General features: G+C 30.7%; 1 protein-coding gene across 1 annotated transcript in view; it reads left to right on the top strand.

The window, feature by feature from the left end:
• The window catches only part of LAMA2 (laminin subunit alpha 2), a 583,504-nt gene that overhangs the window by 248,984 nt on the left and 314,487 nt on the right, over window positions 1-20,033 (top strand). The window contains exons 9-10 of the mRNA XM_076002974.1: window positions 3,926-4,025; window positions 10,337-10,497. Coding sequence (XP_075859089.1) covers window positions 3,926-4,025; window positions 10,337-10,497 — 261 coding nt within the window. The remainder of the gene's footprint in view (window positions 1-3,925; window positions 4,026-10,336; window positions 10,498-20,033) is intronic.

Genomic DNA, 20,033 nt, shown 5'->3' with positions numbered 1-20,033 from the left:
TGAAGTTATGGAGGCTTGCTTTTATACATTTTTAGGGCAGATTAATGGAAAGTTCAAGGTATTTATCTAACATTTCTAACTTGGCTGACTTAAACTCCAATTTCTGTTTACTTTATTGTGTGCAGCACCTGAAAACTCTGTTCGGGTTATTCAGTTTTCTAGCTGTTGCTTTCCACTGGATTTCTTGGAGTCACCTGAATGCATACACAATAAAAGGATCAGCTAAGCCTTTGAGGGATGTTGATCTGTAATTTTGGTCCTGTCTCTCAATAAATGTGGATCTTATTTAGTGTATTTTTTTTCTTGTAAACATCAAATCCTTCCGATTTGTACCAGCTTTTGATTATTCTCCCAGGTCCTCAAATATTTGATTTTTATATTTTTCTCAGAGTTCATAATTGTTATCTGAAGGTGTTGTTGGTTTCATATTTGACATTCTGTCATATCAGAACTGGAAATTTGATTACATATTAATGACAAGTCAAGTAATTAAGTGAATCCAACCCTAAATTTGGATGTTTTAATACTTATGAAAATACTTATGGTATATGGTACACTGTATACAAAAAAAGTGGAAATCTTTCAAGCATTTAATATTTGGATAGAAGTCCATTGTGATTTTGTGAAGATTATAGAAAGAAAACTTTTGTACATCGCAGTTTGACAGCTCATGAACTTATATCTATGATATTATTAAAATTATTGCCTTAAAATTTGATTTTAGATTTATTTACCAAATATACATATTTATACATGCATGGAAATTATAAATATATTATAAATATAATATATAATATAGTGTTTACTTAGAGGATGGATTAGTAATATGAATTATTATTTTAATAAGATTAAAAACTATGTAAAGTAGATATGTTTGTAGAATCTCATAGTTCGATTTCCTGAACAATAATCTAATTTTGGCAGGTTTCCCTAATTACCACAGGAGGGTAATTAATTATTAATAGAAGGCTTTGTTTATCATCATTGGGATCATAAATCATATTTCTACAAGTTAAAATTCTAGCCAAAATAGATTTTTTTGCAATAATTCCACAAAGAGTTTTTGTTGTTTTTCATGTCCTGGTGGTTTCTCTGGGCAGAAAGCCCTTCTTCCAATTCCACTCTCAAATTGCTACTCATACTTCAAGCTTCAGTTTAAAGGTCACTTTTTCTGTGAAACATTGCTTTACTTCATGATGTTGTATTATTACTGCCTCCTCTTTCGTCCCCCATTGCTCCATCTCTATGTCTGTTTTATCACTTGGCACATTCTCTTTAATCAACATCTTTTAAGTCTACTATTTCTGTAAGCTTGTTTAAGGCAGAGACCATGCCTTACTTATGATGTGGATAGTCTTTTATAGTGGGGGATGAATGGATATGTCTTAGATAAATGATGATTTTTAAAATTATCTGTGAACTTAGTTGATTGACTTTTTAAAATCATATATAAAAATAACTCTAATTTTAACATCCTTATTTATATTAGCCAACAAGTTTTATAAATGAAGCCTATATATATATACACATATGAAAATGGTATTTAATGAGGGGGTAAATATATATATATATCTGTTATATATTAATATATAGATATGCATGCATGCATATATGCACACAGATATATATATATGTATATTCAACAGTATTTCAGTATTTTCTAGGCAAATAATTTTGGATTTTTTGTTCTTTTCTTATTTCATTTGGAAGGTAAATGTTTACATACAGTATATTAGCACAGTCTAGGTTTGTTTAATTAAAATATTCTAACAGTAAAAGCTACTAGTTATATTATATGCCAGAATATGAAATGCTTTATATGCTATTCCTTTTCATTTTAACTTATATAACATCACTTTAGTTGCTATTATTATAAGGAAGTAAATAAGCTGTACCAGGCACAGCCAGTATGTAGCTACACTGGGATAGGAGCTCGAATTTTCCTGATTACAGAGTCCACATTGCTTCTTCCCATGTCATGCTGTCTCACAGAAACATACATTTTTAAATATTTTAAGTATATTAAATATTTAATATTATCTTTTACTAAGTGCTAAGTATAAATTTCTATTTAATTAGTCATACCATAATTAATGTGAAAAAAGTTTCTGAAAAATAAATTTGGGGAAAACACTTTATGTTGCTAATTTTGAAATATGTCATAATAAAAAAACAAAGCAACCAGGAATACTTTATTATGAAAAATGTATTAGATCATACCAATAAAATATTATATTTTTTTTGCTATGATATTGACACTGTGGTTTAAGAGATGTTTCCCAAAATTTGCAGGTACTAATGGCTTATCTGGGATTTTCTTTCTTTTTTCCAAGGATTTTTAAAAATTTTTAATTATTATGGGTACATAATAGTTGTATATGGTACATGTATATGGTACATGTGATGTTTTGATACCAGTATACAGTGTGAATTAATCAAACAGGGTAATTTGGGTAATCATCATCTCAGGCGTTTAACATTTCTTTGTATTAGGAACATTCCAATTCTACTCTTGTAGTTATTTTAAAGTATGCCCTAACTTATTGTTGACTGTAGTCACTTGTTGTGCTATCAAATGTTCATTCTATCTAATTATCTAACTATATTTTTGCACTCATTAACCATCCCCACTTTATCCACCCTCCTCCACTACCCTTCCAGCCACTGATAACCATCATTCTACTCTCTATCTTTGTGAGATCAATTTTTTTTTAATATTTAGCTCCTACATATGAATGAGTATATAAGAGATTTGTCTTTCTGTGGTTGGCTTATTTGACTCAACATGATGTTCTCCAGTTTCATCCATGTTGTTGCAAATGACAGGATTTCAGTCTCTTTTTGTGGCTATATAATATCCAATTGTGTATATGTACCACAATCTCTTTATCCATTCATCCATTGATGAATGTTTAGGCTGATTCCGTATCTTGACTATCATGAATAGTGCTGCAATAAATATGGGAGTGCATATATCTTTTTGAAATACTGAATTCCCCCTCCTTTGGATACATACCTAGCCATGGGATTGCTGGGTCATATGATAGTTCTATTTTCATGTTTTTTGAGAAACCTCCATACTGTTCTCCATAGTGGATGTATTAATTTATTAAATACATTCTCACCAATATTGTACAAGGGTTCTTCTTTCTCTGCATCCTCATCCTTGTTTGTTATTCTCTGTCTTTTGGATAAAAGCCATTTTAACTGATGTGAGATGCTATCTCATTGTAGTTTTGATTTGTGTTTCTCTGATAACTAATGATGTTGAGCATTTATTCATAGACCTGTTGGCCATTTGTACGTCTTCTTTTGAGAAATGTCTCTTCAGATCCTTTGCTCAGTCTTTAATCAGATTATTTGATTTTTTCCTATTGAGTTGTTTGAGCTCCTTATATATTCTAGTTATTAATCTCTTGTCAGACAGATGGTTTGCAAATATTTTCTCCCATTCTGTGGTTTGTCTATTCACTGTGTTGATTGATTCCTTTGCTGGGCAGAAGGTTTTAAGCCTGATGTGACCCCATTTGTCCAATTTTGCTTTGGTTGCTTGTGTTTGGAGGTATTAGTAAAGAAGTCTTTGCCCAGGCCAATGTCCTGAAGCATTTCTTTATCTAGGATTGTCTTTAAAAATTTAGCAAAGGGTAAAATGTGGTAAAACTTATGTGGGAAAATCTTAATAATTGTTGAATCTAAGTAGCAAATATATGTTTATCATGCTATCCTTTTTACTTTTGTGTAACTATATAGAAAAATAGATTTCAGAAATTTTAAACATGTATTAAAGGTAATTTCTTATATTATAATTTTCTCAAAATAATTATTACTCTGTTATTCAAACTAATTTGTCTGAAAATTTTGTGAATTGAAACATATTGCTGTTTTTATTATACTAGAATGAAAGTATTTTGAATATTTTTCTTAGGTATCTCCCAATTATCCAAGACCATGCCAGCCATGTCATTGTAATCCCATTGGTTCCATAAATGAAGTCTGTGTCAAGGATGAGAAACATGCCCGACGAGGTAAGATCTGCAATAGAATGTCACTGCTCTCATGAAAGGACAAATAAAAGCCAAATATGATATTTTCAGAAGAATATTTTACAGTTAATGTCATTAAAGTAATAAATGAATTCTTAAATCTATCAGTTTATTAGTGTTCCCTCCAAGAAGCAGTTTTGTATTCATCTTAATAATTAACTTTCATGTTTAATGATAATGCTTTAATAGCAAGAAGAGTTGAATCATTTGTTTGAGATATATGTGTTTATATCTCCAACAGAAAGAAAGAGAAAGAGAGAGAGAAAAAAAGAGAGAGGGGGTCAGTCACAAATCTGTGGTATATGTAATTTTTTCATGTCTTATTAATTTTTAAATTGTTTTGTAACCTCTGTGGATTCTAGTGTGAAATGACAGCAGTCATTAAGGGGGTTATGTGCTGCAGTGGGAAGAGCAAATAGAAGAGATCACACATTGAGATGTAGGCAGGAAGAGAGAAAGCAAGAAGTGCACCTAAAGGACTAAAAAGTAGTAGTCATGAGTTAATGAAGGGAAAGAGGCTGACACAAATTTAAACCAAATACTTTCTTTGAATAATGAAATTCATGATGAACTCCAAACATAAAGGAATCAAATACCAACCTAACGCCTTGATATAAAACATTTAGGAGTTACTTCCAGAGCAGTTGTCTGCCAAGTGCAAGTAGGAAATTCACAGAATGTATCTGGAACAGTTTCTTTATATCTCTGAAAGTGAATTTTCTTCTTTGGAAAGACTAAAATAAATCATGGCAACAATGTAGGCTTTCTCCTTCAATGACTTTAGAGTTAAAAGATGCAATGTTTCATTGGCACAGTTTAGCTTACCTGCTCTCTTTATAAAACTGTAAGATTATCAATTTGAGCATTATATACAGTCTTAAATCTTCAAAGACTAAAAAACTAATCCATTTTAATATTCAAATGATAAATTACTGAGGTCATTTTTCATCTTAAGCCCCCTTTTCTTTGTTTGGTAACAACTAAATCACATTATTTTCAGTAATGTCATTTCACTCTCCTCCCCCTCCTCCCCCCCACCTTTTTAGATGATAAGTATATAATTTATGATTGTAAAAGTTGTAAAAAATGAAAAAGTGGAAAAACAAATATACAATCCAGTGGTAATTCAGCAGATACTACTATTAACATTTTTGTATATTTTCTCATAATGCAAATTTTTGATATTGCTCATTTTAAATTTACCTGATAGTTTTCTCCTAAATATATTAAAAAATTTCACTTGGAGACTGGACATGCTTGAAGCTCTGGCAGAGTGGGGTGGGGAAGGGAGGGCAGGGGCACAATATGTAACCCTAACAATATTTGTACCCACAGAATTTGAGATAAAAAAAATTAAAATTAAAATTAAAAAAAATTTCTCTGAAATCTGGTTTCAGCACCTAAATAATACATCATTATATGGTCATGCCATAATGAATAACAATTATCTACTCAAATTTATATAGACATTATGATTATTTCAAATTTGTATTTATTGTAACTAGGGCTTTAATGAAGACTATTCCATATAAATATTTTTTCAATTATACAAATGATATATATTAAAATAAATTTTTAACAGTAAGGAAGAAATAAAATAAATAACAATAGTGTCCTCTTCAATCTATTTACCCTAACCTCATTTTCAAATTTAAACATATTGAGCCTTTCCTCCTATTCTGTTCTTTCATTAGTTATATTTAATATCTAAATAATATTATCAGTATTTTTGTCACCATTAAATATTGTCAATTGACTCTCTCCATCTGGAGAGAAGAAGAAATGTTTCATTCATACCACCTCCCTCTTTGACTCCATACATTTTTATTATGTATATTTTCTATGATATCTTTATCATGTTAAATAAAAAGTTTAAATCTCCATTTCCTGATGTTTTTTATTTTTATTTTTTCATTTCTTGTAGAAATGGGATCTCGCTATGTTGCCCAGACTGGTCTTGAAGTCATGGGCTCAAGCGATCCTCCTGCCTCAGCCTCCAAGAGTGCTGGGATTACAGGTGTGAGCCACTGTTCCTGGCTCATGATCTATTAAATTTAGACTTTCTCTTGAGGTCCTACTATGCAAGATGAGAAAAACACCATCCTTACTTTCCCACCACTTGGCAGTGTCTGTCAATCATATATTTATCTTTTCAAAAGTTTTAACAGTAATATTTGGTTCTAGACCAATAGTTAACTCTTATAACTTTAAAATTGAAATCTAATAATCAAGATGGAACTGGAGACTGTTCTCCTAAGTGAAGTCTCTCAAGAATGGAAAAACAAACAGCACACAAATTGGACCTAACTGATCAACACTCATGAGCACATACAGAAGTAAAAGTCAACGGAAATCAAGCAGGTGGAAGGAGGGAGAGGAGGATGGGTGAAATTACACCTAACGGGTACAATGTACACTGTCTGGGTGAAGGGCACACTTACACTTTGACTCAAGCAGTACAAAAGCAATCTATGTAACCAAAACATTTGTACTCTGGTAATAGTAATACTCTGAAATTAAAAAAAAGATTTTAATATTATAATTAGACACATATTGTTCAATATAGACCTGAGTTGCAAAATTGGATACATACCTGTAATACATCTTTATCTTCATGCATAGTCTGATAACCTCTTTGGGAAAGAGTCTAAAATGTGGTTTAATAATTTCAACTTCTTAATCAGATTGTATAACCAGAAAGTAGAAAATGATATTCCAGTGTCTTATTGGCATTAACTTAATTACTAAGGAAATGCAAATGTATTTCTTTTGTGAATTTTCTTTTTGTTTCCTTGATTTCCTTTTTGTATAAGGTAGCTTTTTCCTCCATAAATGTGTTTTTTAAATATTAAAAATAATAATCTTAATAGTATATCATATTCATTATAAAGAATTTCCAGATTTGCTTTGTGCTTAACTGTTTTTGATAATAATTTTTAATATATAGAACTTCAAATTTTTTATATATTCAGCCATTACAATTCAGATAAAATTCTTTAGCTATAATAATGACACTATGCTAAGATTATTATATATTTTAATATTTTTCTATTGGATTATTTACATGTCTTTATAATCCTAGAACTCTTATCTATCCCAAGATTGGACAAATGTATTTTTCTTTATTTGTGTGATTTTATTTTATGATGTTTACTTTTTTAGTCCATTTTGAATTTATTTTGGCATATTTTATATAGAAGGTTTCTAATTCTATTTTGTTTTCTAATACTCTCTTTTTTATTCATCTATATTTAGTATTATTTTTATCTCTTTAAACCTATTATATATATTTATTTTATATTCTGTATTTATGAGTATTATTCTCTCATCTATCTGAATCTTATTCTGAATTTGATTTTTTGCTAACTCTTACTGGGTCCTCGTTTTCTTATGTGTTTCATAATTGTGTGCATGTTTTGTGTGTATGTGCATGCATGTGTATGTATTTCTTACTTTACCCTTTCAAAAGCCTTGAATTTATATAAGGTTCTCTGATAATGATCTCCTAGCTTATGTAGGACTTAGGATTTTTTGTTATTGTTCCATGAAACCATGCTCCATGAATTCACTAGTCTAGTTCATCAGAATTTGCTGGTCAACTCCAGAAAAGACACTGGCTTAAAGGCTGACTTATCTCTCTAGAAGTTAGTTTTGTAGTTTCTCACCTCTAAGGGGTTTCTTTATTTCATACCAGCACAACTATTCTATTGTCTGTATGTGTCTATCTATCTATCTTTAATTTTATTCTACATCTTCAAGTGTTCTGAACAGGAGGGGGTCTTTTGATATCCCGTCCACAATATTTCCAGATACAAAAGTTAGGGTGGAGATTGTTTATTATGTGGATAACCTCTATATTTAATCTAAATTTCTGTTAATAGAAATTTTAATATCAGAAGTAAATGTTAAATTTTTTAATGCTTTTGTAACATGTATTCAAATTATCACATTTCTTTTCCATTTGATCTATTGATGTGATATATGTTTCAATGAACTTGTTGATATCAAACAATATTTATATTATCAGAATAAATTCTACTTGGTCATAATAGAAGATCCTTTTAATGTACTTAGGATTCAATGTGGCATTTATTTTATTTATTATTTTTTTCTGGATTTATAAGTTAAATTGGCTACGGCTTTGACACCAGCCAGTTGCGCTACTTTGGCAAGTCACTTGAAATCTCTGTGATTTAGTTTCCTCACCTGTAAAATGGGAGAAATAATAGTGTCTATATCTCATATTGATGTTTTGAATGTTAACTGAATTAACCTGTGTGTAATGTATAATGCTAAGTATAATGGTTAGCATAAAATAAGTGCTACTTAAGCCTTAGAAGTTATTAAGTTTATTTTTACATTATCTTTGTTACATTTGAATGTGAAGTTTTTATGTATGAAGTTTTTATTAACTTCATAAACTGAATTACATAGCTCTCCTTTTTTATATGCCCCATAAGAGTTTTAAGTTCTGAAAAAATCTGTAAAAATTAACTAGTATTAAAACATTTTGTGGTAATTCTTTGATAAATTGTTCTCTTTTAATATCCTTGATTAGCTTTGTTTAGGTATCTTTTTTGCTTTTTTATTTTTCAAATTTCTCTTCTTTCCTGTGGTGTTCATTTTGTTTTACTGATTTTTTTATAATTACAAGAATTAAATTTTAATTAATTCATTCTTTAAAATAACAGAACTGTTTAAGCCTATAAGTTTATTTTGGCTACAGTTTTTTCATATCCAATAAACATTGCTAAGTTCCTTTCTCACTGCAATTATATTCTATTTAGACAACTATTTAAGTTTCAATTAAAGTCTTGATTTTTTACTTTAATTCAAGAATAATTAAGGAGAGATATTTATTTTTTAATTTTTAGAATGGTTGAATTTTGTTTAAAATTCTATTTTCATGCTTGCTATTCATAATTAACTTAATCCCAATTTTTTGATATTAATCTAGAAGTAGTAATTTATGTTAAGAAAATAAACCTTAGATCATTTCTGCTTTGATAAATAGAACATTTTTGTAAATGCTAGTCTGTGGTAAATATAGTTACATATCATATAATATATAATTCAACATTATTGGATTATTCAAATTTTCTATGATTTTTTTCCTGTCATCTGTAAATATTTAAGATGAGTAGGTTAATGTCATTCTCAGCCATTGATATTTGAACAATTTTTCTTTGATTTCCTATACTGTTGTTTCCATATATTCTCATACTTATAATTAGTGCTTAATTGAAGGGTAAGTATAATAACTTCAGTCATGTTTTAATTGCATCTTTGTTAATGTAAAATGAGAATTTGAATCAATTTTATTTGAATTCACTTTGACCCTAATTAATACTACTGCAACATTTTTTTCTTATCTCTATGCTTTTCTAATATATATTTATGTTCTTTTATTTTTAATGTTTCTGGTCATTTTATGTATCTCTTATACACAGTACATGTACATGTTTTTAATAAGAACAGTAAGACTAACTCATTTGTATATATTTAATATGTATGCTTGCCACCATTTCTGTCATTCTGTTTTATGCTTTCTCACTACAATGTTTCCCCTCCTTTCTTTTTTTCTGCCTTTCTTTCTTTTTTCTGATGGATTATGTTTTATTGATTTGCCCTTATCTTTACCCAGATTTTGAAGGTCTGTATCTTGTATTCATTTGTCTTGATTTTTTTTCCATCTTTCTAATCAAAGACATGAATAAAAATTGTCTTCTGAATCTCTATGTGAAAAATGTAAATTTAAACTGCATTCATTTCCCTGCTCTATTTCTCCCTATCCCCAAAATATTCACTCCCATGAACACCTTTTGTCTTTTCTTTAGTAATGCTTCCAGTGATGTTGTCCTTAAATTTCTGTTGTTAAATTATTTTAAGTAATATATGTTTATTTCCAAGGTTCTTTTTCCAGTTGTGATAGTCTGGTGGTGCAGCTTGTTTTATGAGCTGTCATGCATTCAGCAGTTACTGTTTATCCTTCTCAATGTGGTGTCATCAGGCTTAGAGTTTGTGGCAATTACTCTTTAATCATTGTTACAATTTTTCTGTAGCCATAGTTTGGTAGATGCTTCCAGTAGAAGATGCTATGTTAGCATAATCATAGTAAGTTTCTGATTAAACCCTATACCCTTTGGTTTTAACTTTTCTTTGTTGATGTACATCAAGAATCTAATTTTTGTATCAAAATAGGCTTCTGGAGGTTACTATAATTGAAACTTTAAAAACTAAATTTTATATATGTATATATTTTTAATGTTGATATGCGGCTCATCTTCCCTTAGGCCTGGCACCTGGATCCTGTCATTGTAAAACTGGCTTTGGAGGAGTGAGCTGTGATCGGTGTGCCAGGGGCTATACTGGATACCCAGACTGCAAACCCTGTAACTGCAGTGGCTCAGGGAGCATAAATGAGGACCCTTGTTTTGGACCCTGTAACTGCAAGGTACATTGTTTATTCCAGTAATGTCCCACTGTCAAAGCAGAAGGTTATTTTCCTTGGCTTCTCTGTTATGTCTGCTAGCATTAAGCAATTGTAACAACTTCTCCTGTAAATATCCACTATCTATTCTGTCTGTGGTAGTCCTATAAGTGTCTTTAAATGCCTACCATGTTCACTGCAGCAAGACATTTATAAGGCACTGGCCATTTATCTAGAAACCTACAAATTCACAGAGGATAAATCACTTTAAGAGTCTGTGACATTTTATGGCAAAAACAGTTTTCCCTCCATTGCCCACATAGTCTATTAATTAAAAAATATACAGCACTAAAAATAGAAACCCTTTAAAACTATAATACCCTCAAATTTATTATACTTTTGCATATAATTCTGAAAAGAATTCTGTCGAGTTTCATTCTAGATTTTAAAATAATCTTCAGAAGTTTGAATCCAGATAGTTTTTTAAATACTCACCATATTCAAACTCTTCTGTTTAATTACCAAATATTATGAAGCCCTAGTGAAATTGATTAAAGGTTCAATATTTTCTCCCTAAAATACTTTTAGAAATGCCACTTCATTTGTTGTGCATGCTCAGCTAATAACACATCACGTTAACACCAAGGAATGCATCATACCTGCAGATAATACACAGAGGAAACAAAGGTATGAACAAATCTAAAATGATAAGACTGATTTACTCTAGCTATAGTAATCAGCCCCATAATGTTTGGATCAAACGGTGAATATCTACATTAGCTGAGAGAATGAACAATTCTTGGAAAAAGTTGGCATGCCATACTGACATAAACATGAAAATTCCTTCTTTTTTTCCTTCAAAAGGGAATAAAGATGGAACATTATTAAAAATGTTTTTTATTAAATCATTAGTTTTATCTAGATAGCTATAAAATATTATGTGCTTATAGTTGATACATGTGGGCTCATGTGTGTATATAAACATTAAGCCATAATATTAGTTTCAAATATTAGTTTCAATGTTAAGTGCATATGTATTGGTATAAGAATGCTGAAATATCAAGCTAATTATTATAATAGTTTCGTAATAGGTATATACTACCTCAGGGGCAATTTAGGTATCTATTTTAAACTACTGAAACAATAAAATGCCTATCTATGCAAGCAAGAAAAAAGTCTATAAGTTCATTTTCTAGATCTAGTACATTTCATTCCATTATTATCTGAAATGAAAAATTGCTCTGGTAGACCAAGATCGTATAGCAGCCTGTGAGTGATTGCTTGCTTAAGGACACCTCTCCTCTCCATCCTGAATGTCTTTGGGGGCAATCCTGCAGGCCCTTAGTACATCTTCTGTAATATTTATCAAAACATATTGTGTGTGTGCTTTATTCTTCTTCAAAACTCCCCTGAAATCTCTAACCTTTACCACTCTCTCAAATAAGAAACAAGCAACGCTAAGCTTAAAATGGAAGTGATACCTCCTAAGTCTCTAGAATATAGGAAATCAAACAGGAAGAAAAAAAGGAACTGTTTTTATACACCTAGCATTCATAACATGTCTGGTATTTGCAAGGAAAGAGTAACAAACGAGTTCATTCTCTTTGGTAAGTACAGCAAGTAGGACTCGAACAAGAAAGCTGTAGTGATTCGCAGACTTCCAAAGGGAAAGCCCCTGGAGCTGCCTACTGCCTGCTCTCTGCCTGACTCAATATTGCACTGAGACTGATTATAATCCTAAAAAGAGAAATGCCTCCTGCAAAGACACTTGAAGCTTTACATAGACAATTAAAAGTCCAACAATAAATAGCAATTAAGAAATCATAAAAGGGAATGAAAAATTAAGTAAATCGTATCATTAAAAGAAATACCTTTCAACCATGTGATATTTTAAATAGAAAACTGTAAATTCTTATAAACTAAATTATTTTAGGATAAAAACCTTTAGAAAGCAAGTTTCATAAAATATCTGTATAATTTAAAAATCACAATTTATGTGCATATAATTTATGAATTATATCACAAAATTATATCATAATATCACAATAATTTCACAATATAGCACAATGAGTTATATCACGATGTACATACAATGTACTATAATTAGGTGCCTACAACCTCTTATTTAAAATAATAATAAATAACCCAGTATTTCAACAAAATATACATATAATTTAAATATAAATACTGGAAAGATACTTATTAATGTAGAGATAAATGTAATAGTTTATTCTATTCCGCAAAAACATGATTTGACATAGATGAATCAACTGATTATTAAAAACAATATGCATCAATATGCTACATAAGAAGCAAAATTTTATCAAGAGACTAAGATACGAGAGACTTAAATTCAAATAAAATGACAGATTTTTGGCTGAATTAGGAAGAATATATACACCCATGTCTATCTATTTATGTCAAAATTAGTAACTTTGAATATTTTTATCTGTAAATAGAAAGAATATAAATTACATGTAAAATAATACCTATATGAAGTATTCATCTCCAAAATGTGTATTAACCTTAAACATTTGTACATTTATTCCCTTATCCTATAATATATAAATTTTTATACTTTTTATGAAAAATAAATATCTCACTTCCTGAAGAGTCAAGACATTTTAAAGCAGTGCTTCATTATGAAGTCTTATGCCTAAATTTTCTTCTATTGTAAGTTTTAAATGACTAGTATTCTGGTAAAATGCCACACTGATCTGATATTGACACCACTTTTCTCATTTCTGTTATTTCAAAAACACAGATTTGCTGGATAAACATAGCAGATGAATTTATGAACATTTAGATCCAGGAAAGAAAGGGAAATTCCCAGGTGTCAGGACAAAGAGGGAAATCTAATTTAAGCATAAGCTCAAGAAAACTGAGCAACCAGAGTCATGGGAGGTGGGACAGAGGCTTTTCTCAGTTCTAGAATCAAGACTAACGTTTGGAGTTTTAATGCCCTAAGATTTGACACTAGGATTTGGAACCACAGAAGAAATTGCAACTGAACTCACTTAAGCAGGGACTCTAGAAATGCTTTCTGACAGTGAATGGGAGCTAGAATATTCTTCCTGAAAGCCTGGAGAGGCACCTGGAAAACTTTCTCTTTTCTTTGGGACTCTGGTAGGGAAAAGCTAATACCTTGTGCAGGACCACATTCCCAAACCTGTTTGTTCACATGGGAATAGGGTCAATTTTATTTTCCCTTTATGTATGTGGTAGAATTCTGCAACAAATCAAGCACACAGTATTCCTACAGGAAAAAAAAAATATATAGCCTCAATTGGAAATAAGCTCAATGTACAACAATGCAGTGCACAAAAGGAAAATAACTAGAAAAAAAATTCAGTAGCCACAAATATCACAGTGTTTGGATACAAAGAACTAAAAAGGATAATCTTAAAGAAATTGTATAATCATAAAAATGTGACCATATCTTGATATGTAAATCATAAAAAAATGTTTAAAATGTACAAGTATAAAAATATTATTCAGAGATTAAAGAATAAAAAAGAAGGAATAGGATAAACAATATAAAATGGCACTGTATTAAAATAAAAATAAACAGGTTTGGAGAAGAAACCCATATAATTTACTTCTAGAAATTTATATATATATATAGTCATTGAAATTAATATATATATATATAAATGTATATATAGATAGTCATTGAAATTAGAAACCCAGTAGATGGGTTAAACAAGAGGTTAGAAACTCTAGAAAGAGAATCAGAAATATAGACCTGAGGAAATTACCTATAAATTGACATAGGGAAGTAAAGAACTAAAAACATGATGCCAACTGACTGATAGAATTGTAATATAAATTTCAACAGAAGTTTACCAGGAGTTGCCAAAGAGGAGGTTAAATGACATTGAGGAAAAACAAAGTTCAAGAAATAATGAAGGAAAAAATAATGATAATGAATTAAAGAAATTTATACATCCTCAGTTTGGAAAACATACAAAAGAAATCTACTCATAGTTGAAAACCTGTCCACCAGCAAGACAAAGAGGGAAATACTGAAACTAAAGGCAAATATCATTATTGTGTTTACCACTCATTCCAATTTCGTTCAAAGAGACATTAAATGATATATGTAATTTAGTAAGAATATTGTACCCAGAAGAGAGTTCTACCTGATTGCAGTCTGCAAGAATCAATCTGTAAAAAGCAGTAGCATTTCTACAGTGACAACCAAATAGAAAATGTAATAGAATATTTAAAATGGCAACAAAAATTTATGATACCTAGAAATAAATGTTTTTAAAATGGAAATCATTTTTAAAGGCTATTGGAGAACATACAATTTAAATGAGGAGATAGCTGATCATCACCATGTGCCATTGAAAATCTGGGGAAATGGAAATGTTTACTATTTCTGTTATTAGGGTGAATTAGTACCACAATTTAGGAGGGCAATATAGCATTATCTAGTATCTTTGAAGATGACAAAACCCTGTCAGCCAGCAATTCCACACCTAAACATTTACCCTAAAGAAACTCTTACGTTATGTACAAAGAAGTAAATAAAAGACATTCAACATAGACTTACTTACATAATGAAAATGAGAAAAAAATCTAAATATCCAAAATAAAAAGTAAAAATATATTGTAATATTTTCATTTAATCTGATAAAAGAAACAGTTAAAGAGAATGAAATATGTCTATTATGTATAAACATTGATAAATTTCAGAAACTTCAGGTAAAGTGAAGAAAACAAAAGCCATTATGTAATTACTTATGTCAAGCTGTAAAACAAAACAATTCTATACAGTTTGTAGATACATACATAACGAACAACTTAAATACACTTATATATACTAATTTCACAATAGTAGTTACCCTACAGAAAGAGGAAAGGGAATCCCACAGAAATGAAATGAGATTCAATTGTGTGTATTATTTCTTTGAAAACATATCTGAAGCAAACATGTAAAATATAAAGTTTTTACTCTGTGTTGTGGATAATGGGTGTCATATCATATGTACTTTTCTGATACTTTAAAAAAATTCCTAATTTAAACTTTTTTTAATTGAAGGTAAAAATGAATTCTAGATTTAAAAAGAGATGAATGAAATTCTTAATACAATATCAACTGAAGTATTCTTACCTTTAAACATAAGGTTTTCACTTATAGCCATATTTAGACAATGATACTAATGAACATCATCCTCATTATATTTTCAAATATTAAATCAAGGCCAACACAAGACAATAAATGTATACAAATATTTTTGCATTATTAGAAATTTTGACATGCCTGTCTTTTCTTTTTTTTTTTTTTTTTTTTTTTTTTTTTTTATTTTGGCAAATTATGGGGGTACAGATTTTAAGGTTTCAATAAATGCCCATTCCCCCCCTCCCCCCAAAAGTCTGAGTCTCCATCATGACCATCCCCCAGATGGTGCACATCTCACTCACTATGTATGTATATACCCGCCCCCCTCCCCCCTCCCACCTGCCCAATACCCTATTACTGTAGCACCTATGTGTCTACTTAGGTGCTACTCAGTTAGTACCAGTTTGCTGGAGAATATATCTGGTGCTTGTTTTTCCATTCTTGGGATACTTCACTTAGTAGTATGGGTTCCAGCTCTAACCAGGAAAATATAAGGTGTGCTATATCACCATTGTTTCTTAGAGCTGAATAGTACTCCATGGTGGACATATACCACATTTTATTAATCCATTCTTTGATTGATGGGCACTTGGGCTGTTTCCACAGCCTTGCAATTATGAATTGTGCTGCTATAAACATTCGAGTGCAGGTGTCTTTTTTGTAGAGTGTCACTGGATCATTTGGGTAGATGCCCAGCAATGGGATTGCTGGATCAAATGGTAGATTCAGTTGTATCGCTTTAAGGTATCTCCATATTGCTTTCCACTGTCTTTTCTTATGAATTATAAGCATCAAGTTATTCTCAGGTATATGACAAGTCAATTAAATGTAAATGCTTCCTGACTCTTGATATTTGTTTATTTCAAGTATCACATACTAGATATTGACTCTTTTGCAGTTTGATGTCATGTTACTCAGTCAAAGCTGGTTTGCAGGATTTTGTAAGTAATATAAATTGACCTTGATCTAGGCAGAAATGTATGCTTTTATTTTTATCAAAGTCTTATAATGGAAAGATAAATAGTGAAGTAAAAGATCAGAAATCAAAGCCTGTACTTTCATCTTTTTGCTTTGTTTTTATTGTACCTTCTATTAAATCCTTACTGGCTCACAAGATGATGTGGTCTGGCCTTGATTTACCTCTCCAGAATGTTCTTGAGTTTCGGTGACTGTCTTCCAGCATAGCTTAAATTCCTTGAGTCAATGAGTTCATTATAACTCTGGAATTTTACAGGTTCTCTTAAGGCTGTGGAAAACCTCATTTCTAGCCCTCTCCCTTTGCTTAGCAAGCCCTTTTTCAAGGCTCAGCTTAAACTCTTCTTTCTCAGCAAAGTTGCTCTGGATCCCCCAATATATATTATTGTCCTTCCATAATCACTTTTCACTTTTTCTTTCCTTTTATGAGCTCTTTACAGTTTGCAATTCTGTTTTATGTCTATCTTACCTCTGGTGAGGACATGGACCCTATATATTTTCTGCATCATTGCACAAGAGAGGATAACACAGTGACTCATGCATAAGAAAGAGGAAAGGAAGAAAACTAAAAACTTGTCAAGCTTTGACAGTCAGTTAACCTATCTGACTCCATTTCATAATCTATGGAATTGGTGATACTGAATTTTCCTGCCTAACTCTCAATTAGGTATAATTAAAACATTGAAACCCTGGTATAAATATAAAGTATAATCATAACTATCTTCTGGATTACTTTGTTGTTGTTGTTTTTTATATTGCCTTTCATAAGTAGAAATAAGTTTTCATTCTTTTTCTCTAATAGGATTTTTATAGTGTGTTAACATTTTTATTGGTTTTGAATTTCCCTCCTCTTTTTCATTTGTGTATAGGACTGGTCACCTCATTAATTTGTTAGACTTAATCCCTGGACATTTTACAAAGAGACTTCAATTCACACATTTGATCCTGAATCTAAATTACAGATGTAAAATTTTGGCATAAAAAGTTCATGCAGGAATTGGTCTCTTACAATAGGTACAGTTCAAATAATATTATGTTAATCAGTTTTTACATTGATGAAGTCTCTCTCCTTGACCAAACTTTAGTCAGGCTCCTCGGAGCCCTCTTCTTGATTGGGTCTTGTCCTGTCCTCAAGCCTAGTCCAGTTGTTGCAAGAATCCAGCTAAATCAGTTTATTGAGAATCCTCCGCCCTTGATATCTGGTCACCTTGGCCTACCTTCAGCAAAAATCCTATTAGGTTGGTTTAGCAGGAGTCTTCCCTAACCTTAACATTTACTCTCAGTAATTGTCCATTCCTTAACCTCCCTCCCCCTTAGCTAAAAATCCCCACTTGTTCATACTGTGCTTGGAATGGTACCCAGTTCTGTGCTGAGGTCTTTTTTCCCATTTTGCAATAGTTTCTGAATAAAATCTATCTTTACCACTTTAACTGCTATCCAGCTCTAATTCTCTTGACAATATTAAAAGCTAAGCTTGTGAAAAGTGAGAACTAATTTTTATTTATTTTCTTCTCTCTCTTTCTCTCCCTAACCCACCAACTATTTATTATCTAGCCTTGGAACAGTGTGTTTTAGGAGTAAGCATTCAACAAATACTGCTAATTAACTCATTAGCCTTCCTTTTGTTAACTTCTTTTAATACTAGGATGCATTTGTATGAAGGCCATAATAGAAGAAAACCTGTAATTGACTACAAACACCCAAACAACAAAGCATGACTGCAAAATTCCTAAAGTAATTATCACAAGAAACAACTTAAATGTCACTGGAGATGTTCCTGGTAACTTTGTCAATAGAATTCCCAGTTGACTAACAATCACAGTTAAACATGTACTGCAGAAGTTGTACCTAATTTATAAGGAGGCAGCTCCATGAGAAAGAATACAGGGAAACTATTGTGACTCTATTTCTCCAGAGAGAAACTGTACTGAGGAAACTATACCAAAAAGAAAATTGATGTCAACCCAATAGTATCTGACTTTAAGAAACCAAAAATAAAGAACTTACTAAGGTTCTTCCAATTCAACTTTATTGTTAGGGAAAAAGGGTACTAAAGAAAAAAGGACAGCCTGTATAAATTTTTTATAGGGTAGGCCACAACATATTTAATTAAACATTCAGCTAATATCTTCAGTGGAAATATGTGTTGTTTAAAGCACACATTTCTCCCCATGGGGACGAAAATTGATTCTTGAGAGGCAAAAATATCATAATTTATTTTATATATAATATGAAGCAATCATATTCACACAGTGCATCTGAACATAAAGTGTATCTGTGGTATTAAAGTTTCATGGTGAGGATGATTATGAAAAAAATGACTAAACAGGTTTCATAGGGAAAAAATAATGAAAAATAAGTGGTATAGGTTAAGAAGTCTGCCCTAAAATAAAGTGATACATTTTAGTATCACAATATATAAGAATATAAAAATATTTACTGTATGAATTATTTATAATGGAAAAATAATTGACTATTATTACTTCATATTTAATTTTTTTAATATGATCAATTAGAATAATGATTTAGAAACAAACAGTGAAAGTAGAGTATTTGAAATAATTGGTTTTAAAATAGTGATATGAAGGAATATTAATCTCTAGAATGAAAGTCTGGTACATTCTGGAAATTAGCCTATTTCATAGATTTCAGTTCTCACCTATAAGTGGGAGCTAAATGATAGATATATATTGGTCATAAAGTGGTATAATGGACATTGGAAACAAAGAAAAGGGGACAGTGGGAAGGAGGTGAAGTGTACCTACCCAGCACAATGTACATTATTCTAGTGATGGGTACATTAAAACCCCTGGTTTCAGTATTATACAGTTGATCTATGTAAAAAGAAACACTTACATCCTTAAATCTATTGAAATAACAAAAATAAAAAATTAAATTTGCATATGGAAAAGAATTACAAATGGATTCACAAATAAAATATTAAAATAAACTTATTGGATTGATAGTAGCTGCCCAGAGGAAATAATGAGAGATTTAATATGATTAGACCCCATTTTATATAGATAAACTGTTAAAGCAACTTTTACAAAATGTATTAAATTATATGGTAACTCTTTTAACAGTTGATTAGTACAAATGAGTGATAAAATAATGAAGGAGAAATTGCATAAGAATTAAAATAGCATTTGGGCTGGAATTGTAAGCTTTTACCATTGTTGTTGGATATTCAGGATCAATTAGATTCTCATCTGTGTCAGGGACTGAGTTGGATAGCAATAAGGTAAAAGATATGGTCTCTGCCAACCTTATTATATAAATGGCATGAAAAGAACAAAAACACTGGTTTTACTGCTTGTATCTACCTCTCTCTCTGTCTCTCTGTCTCTGTCTCTCTCTGTCAATACATGGCCTTTAGGAGATATTCTTACACATCTGGAAATATTCCAATTGAAGAGGACAATGCTGTAGTGGTCTATTCTAATCCTATCATGAAAAG

The sequence above is a fragment of the Microcebus murinus genome, chromosome 5, assembly GCF_040939455.1.
Source record: "Microcebus murinus isolate Inina chromosome 5, M.murinus_Inina_mat1.0, whole genome shotgun sequence".
Lineage (NCBI taxonomy): Eukaryota > Metazoa > Chordata > Mammalia > Primates > Cheirogaleidae > Microcebus > Microcebus murinus.
This window is presented reverse-complemented; position numbering and strand designations above follow the sequence as displayed.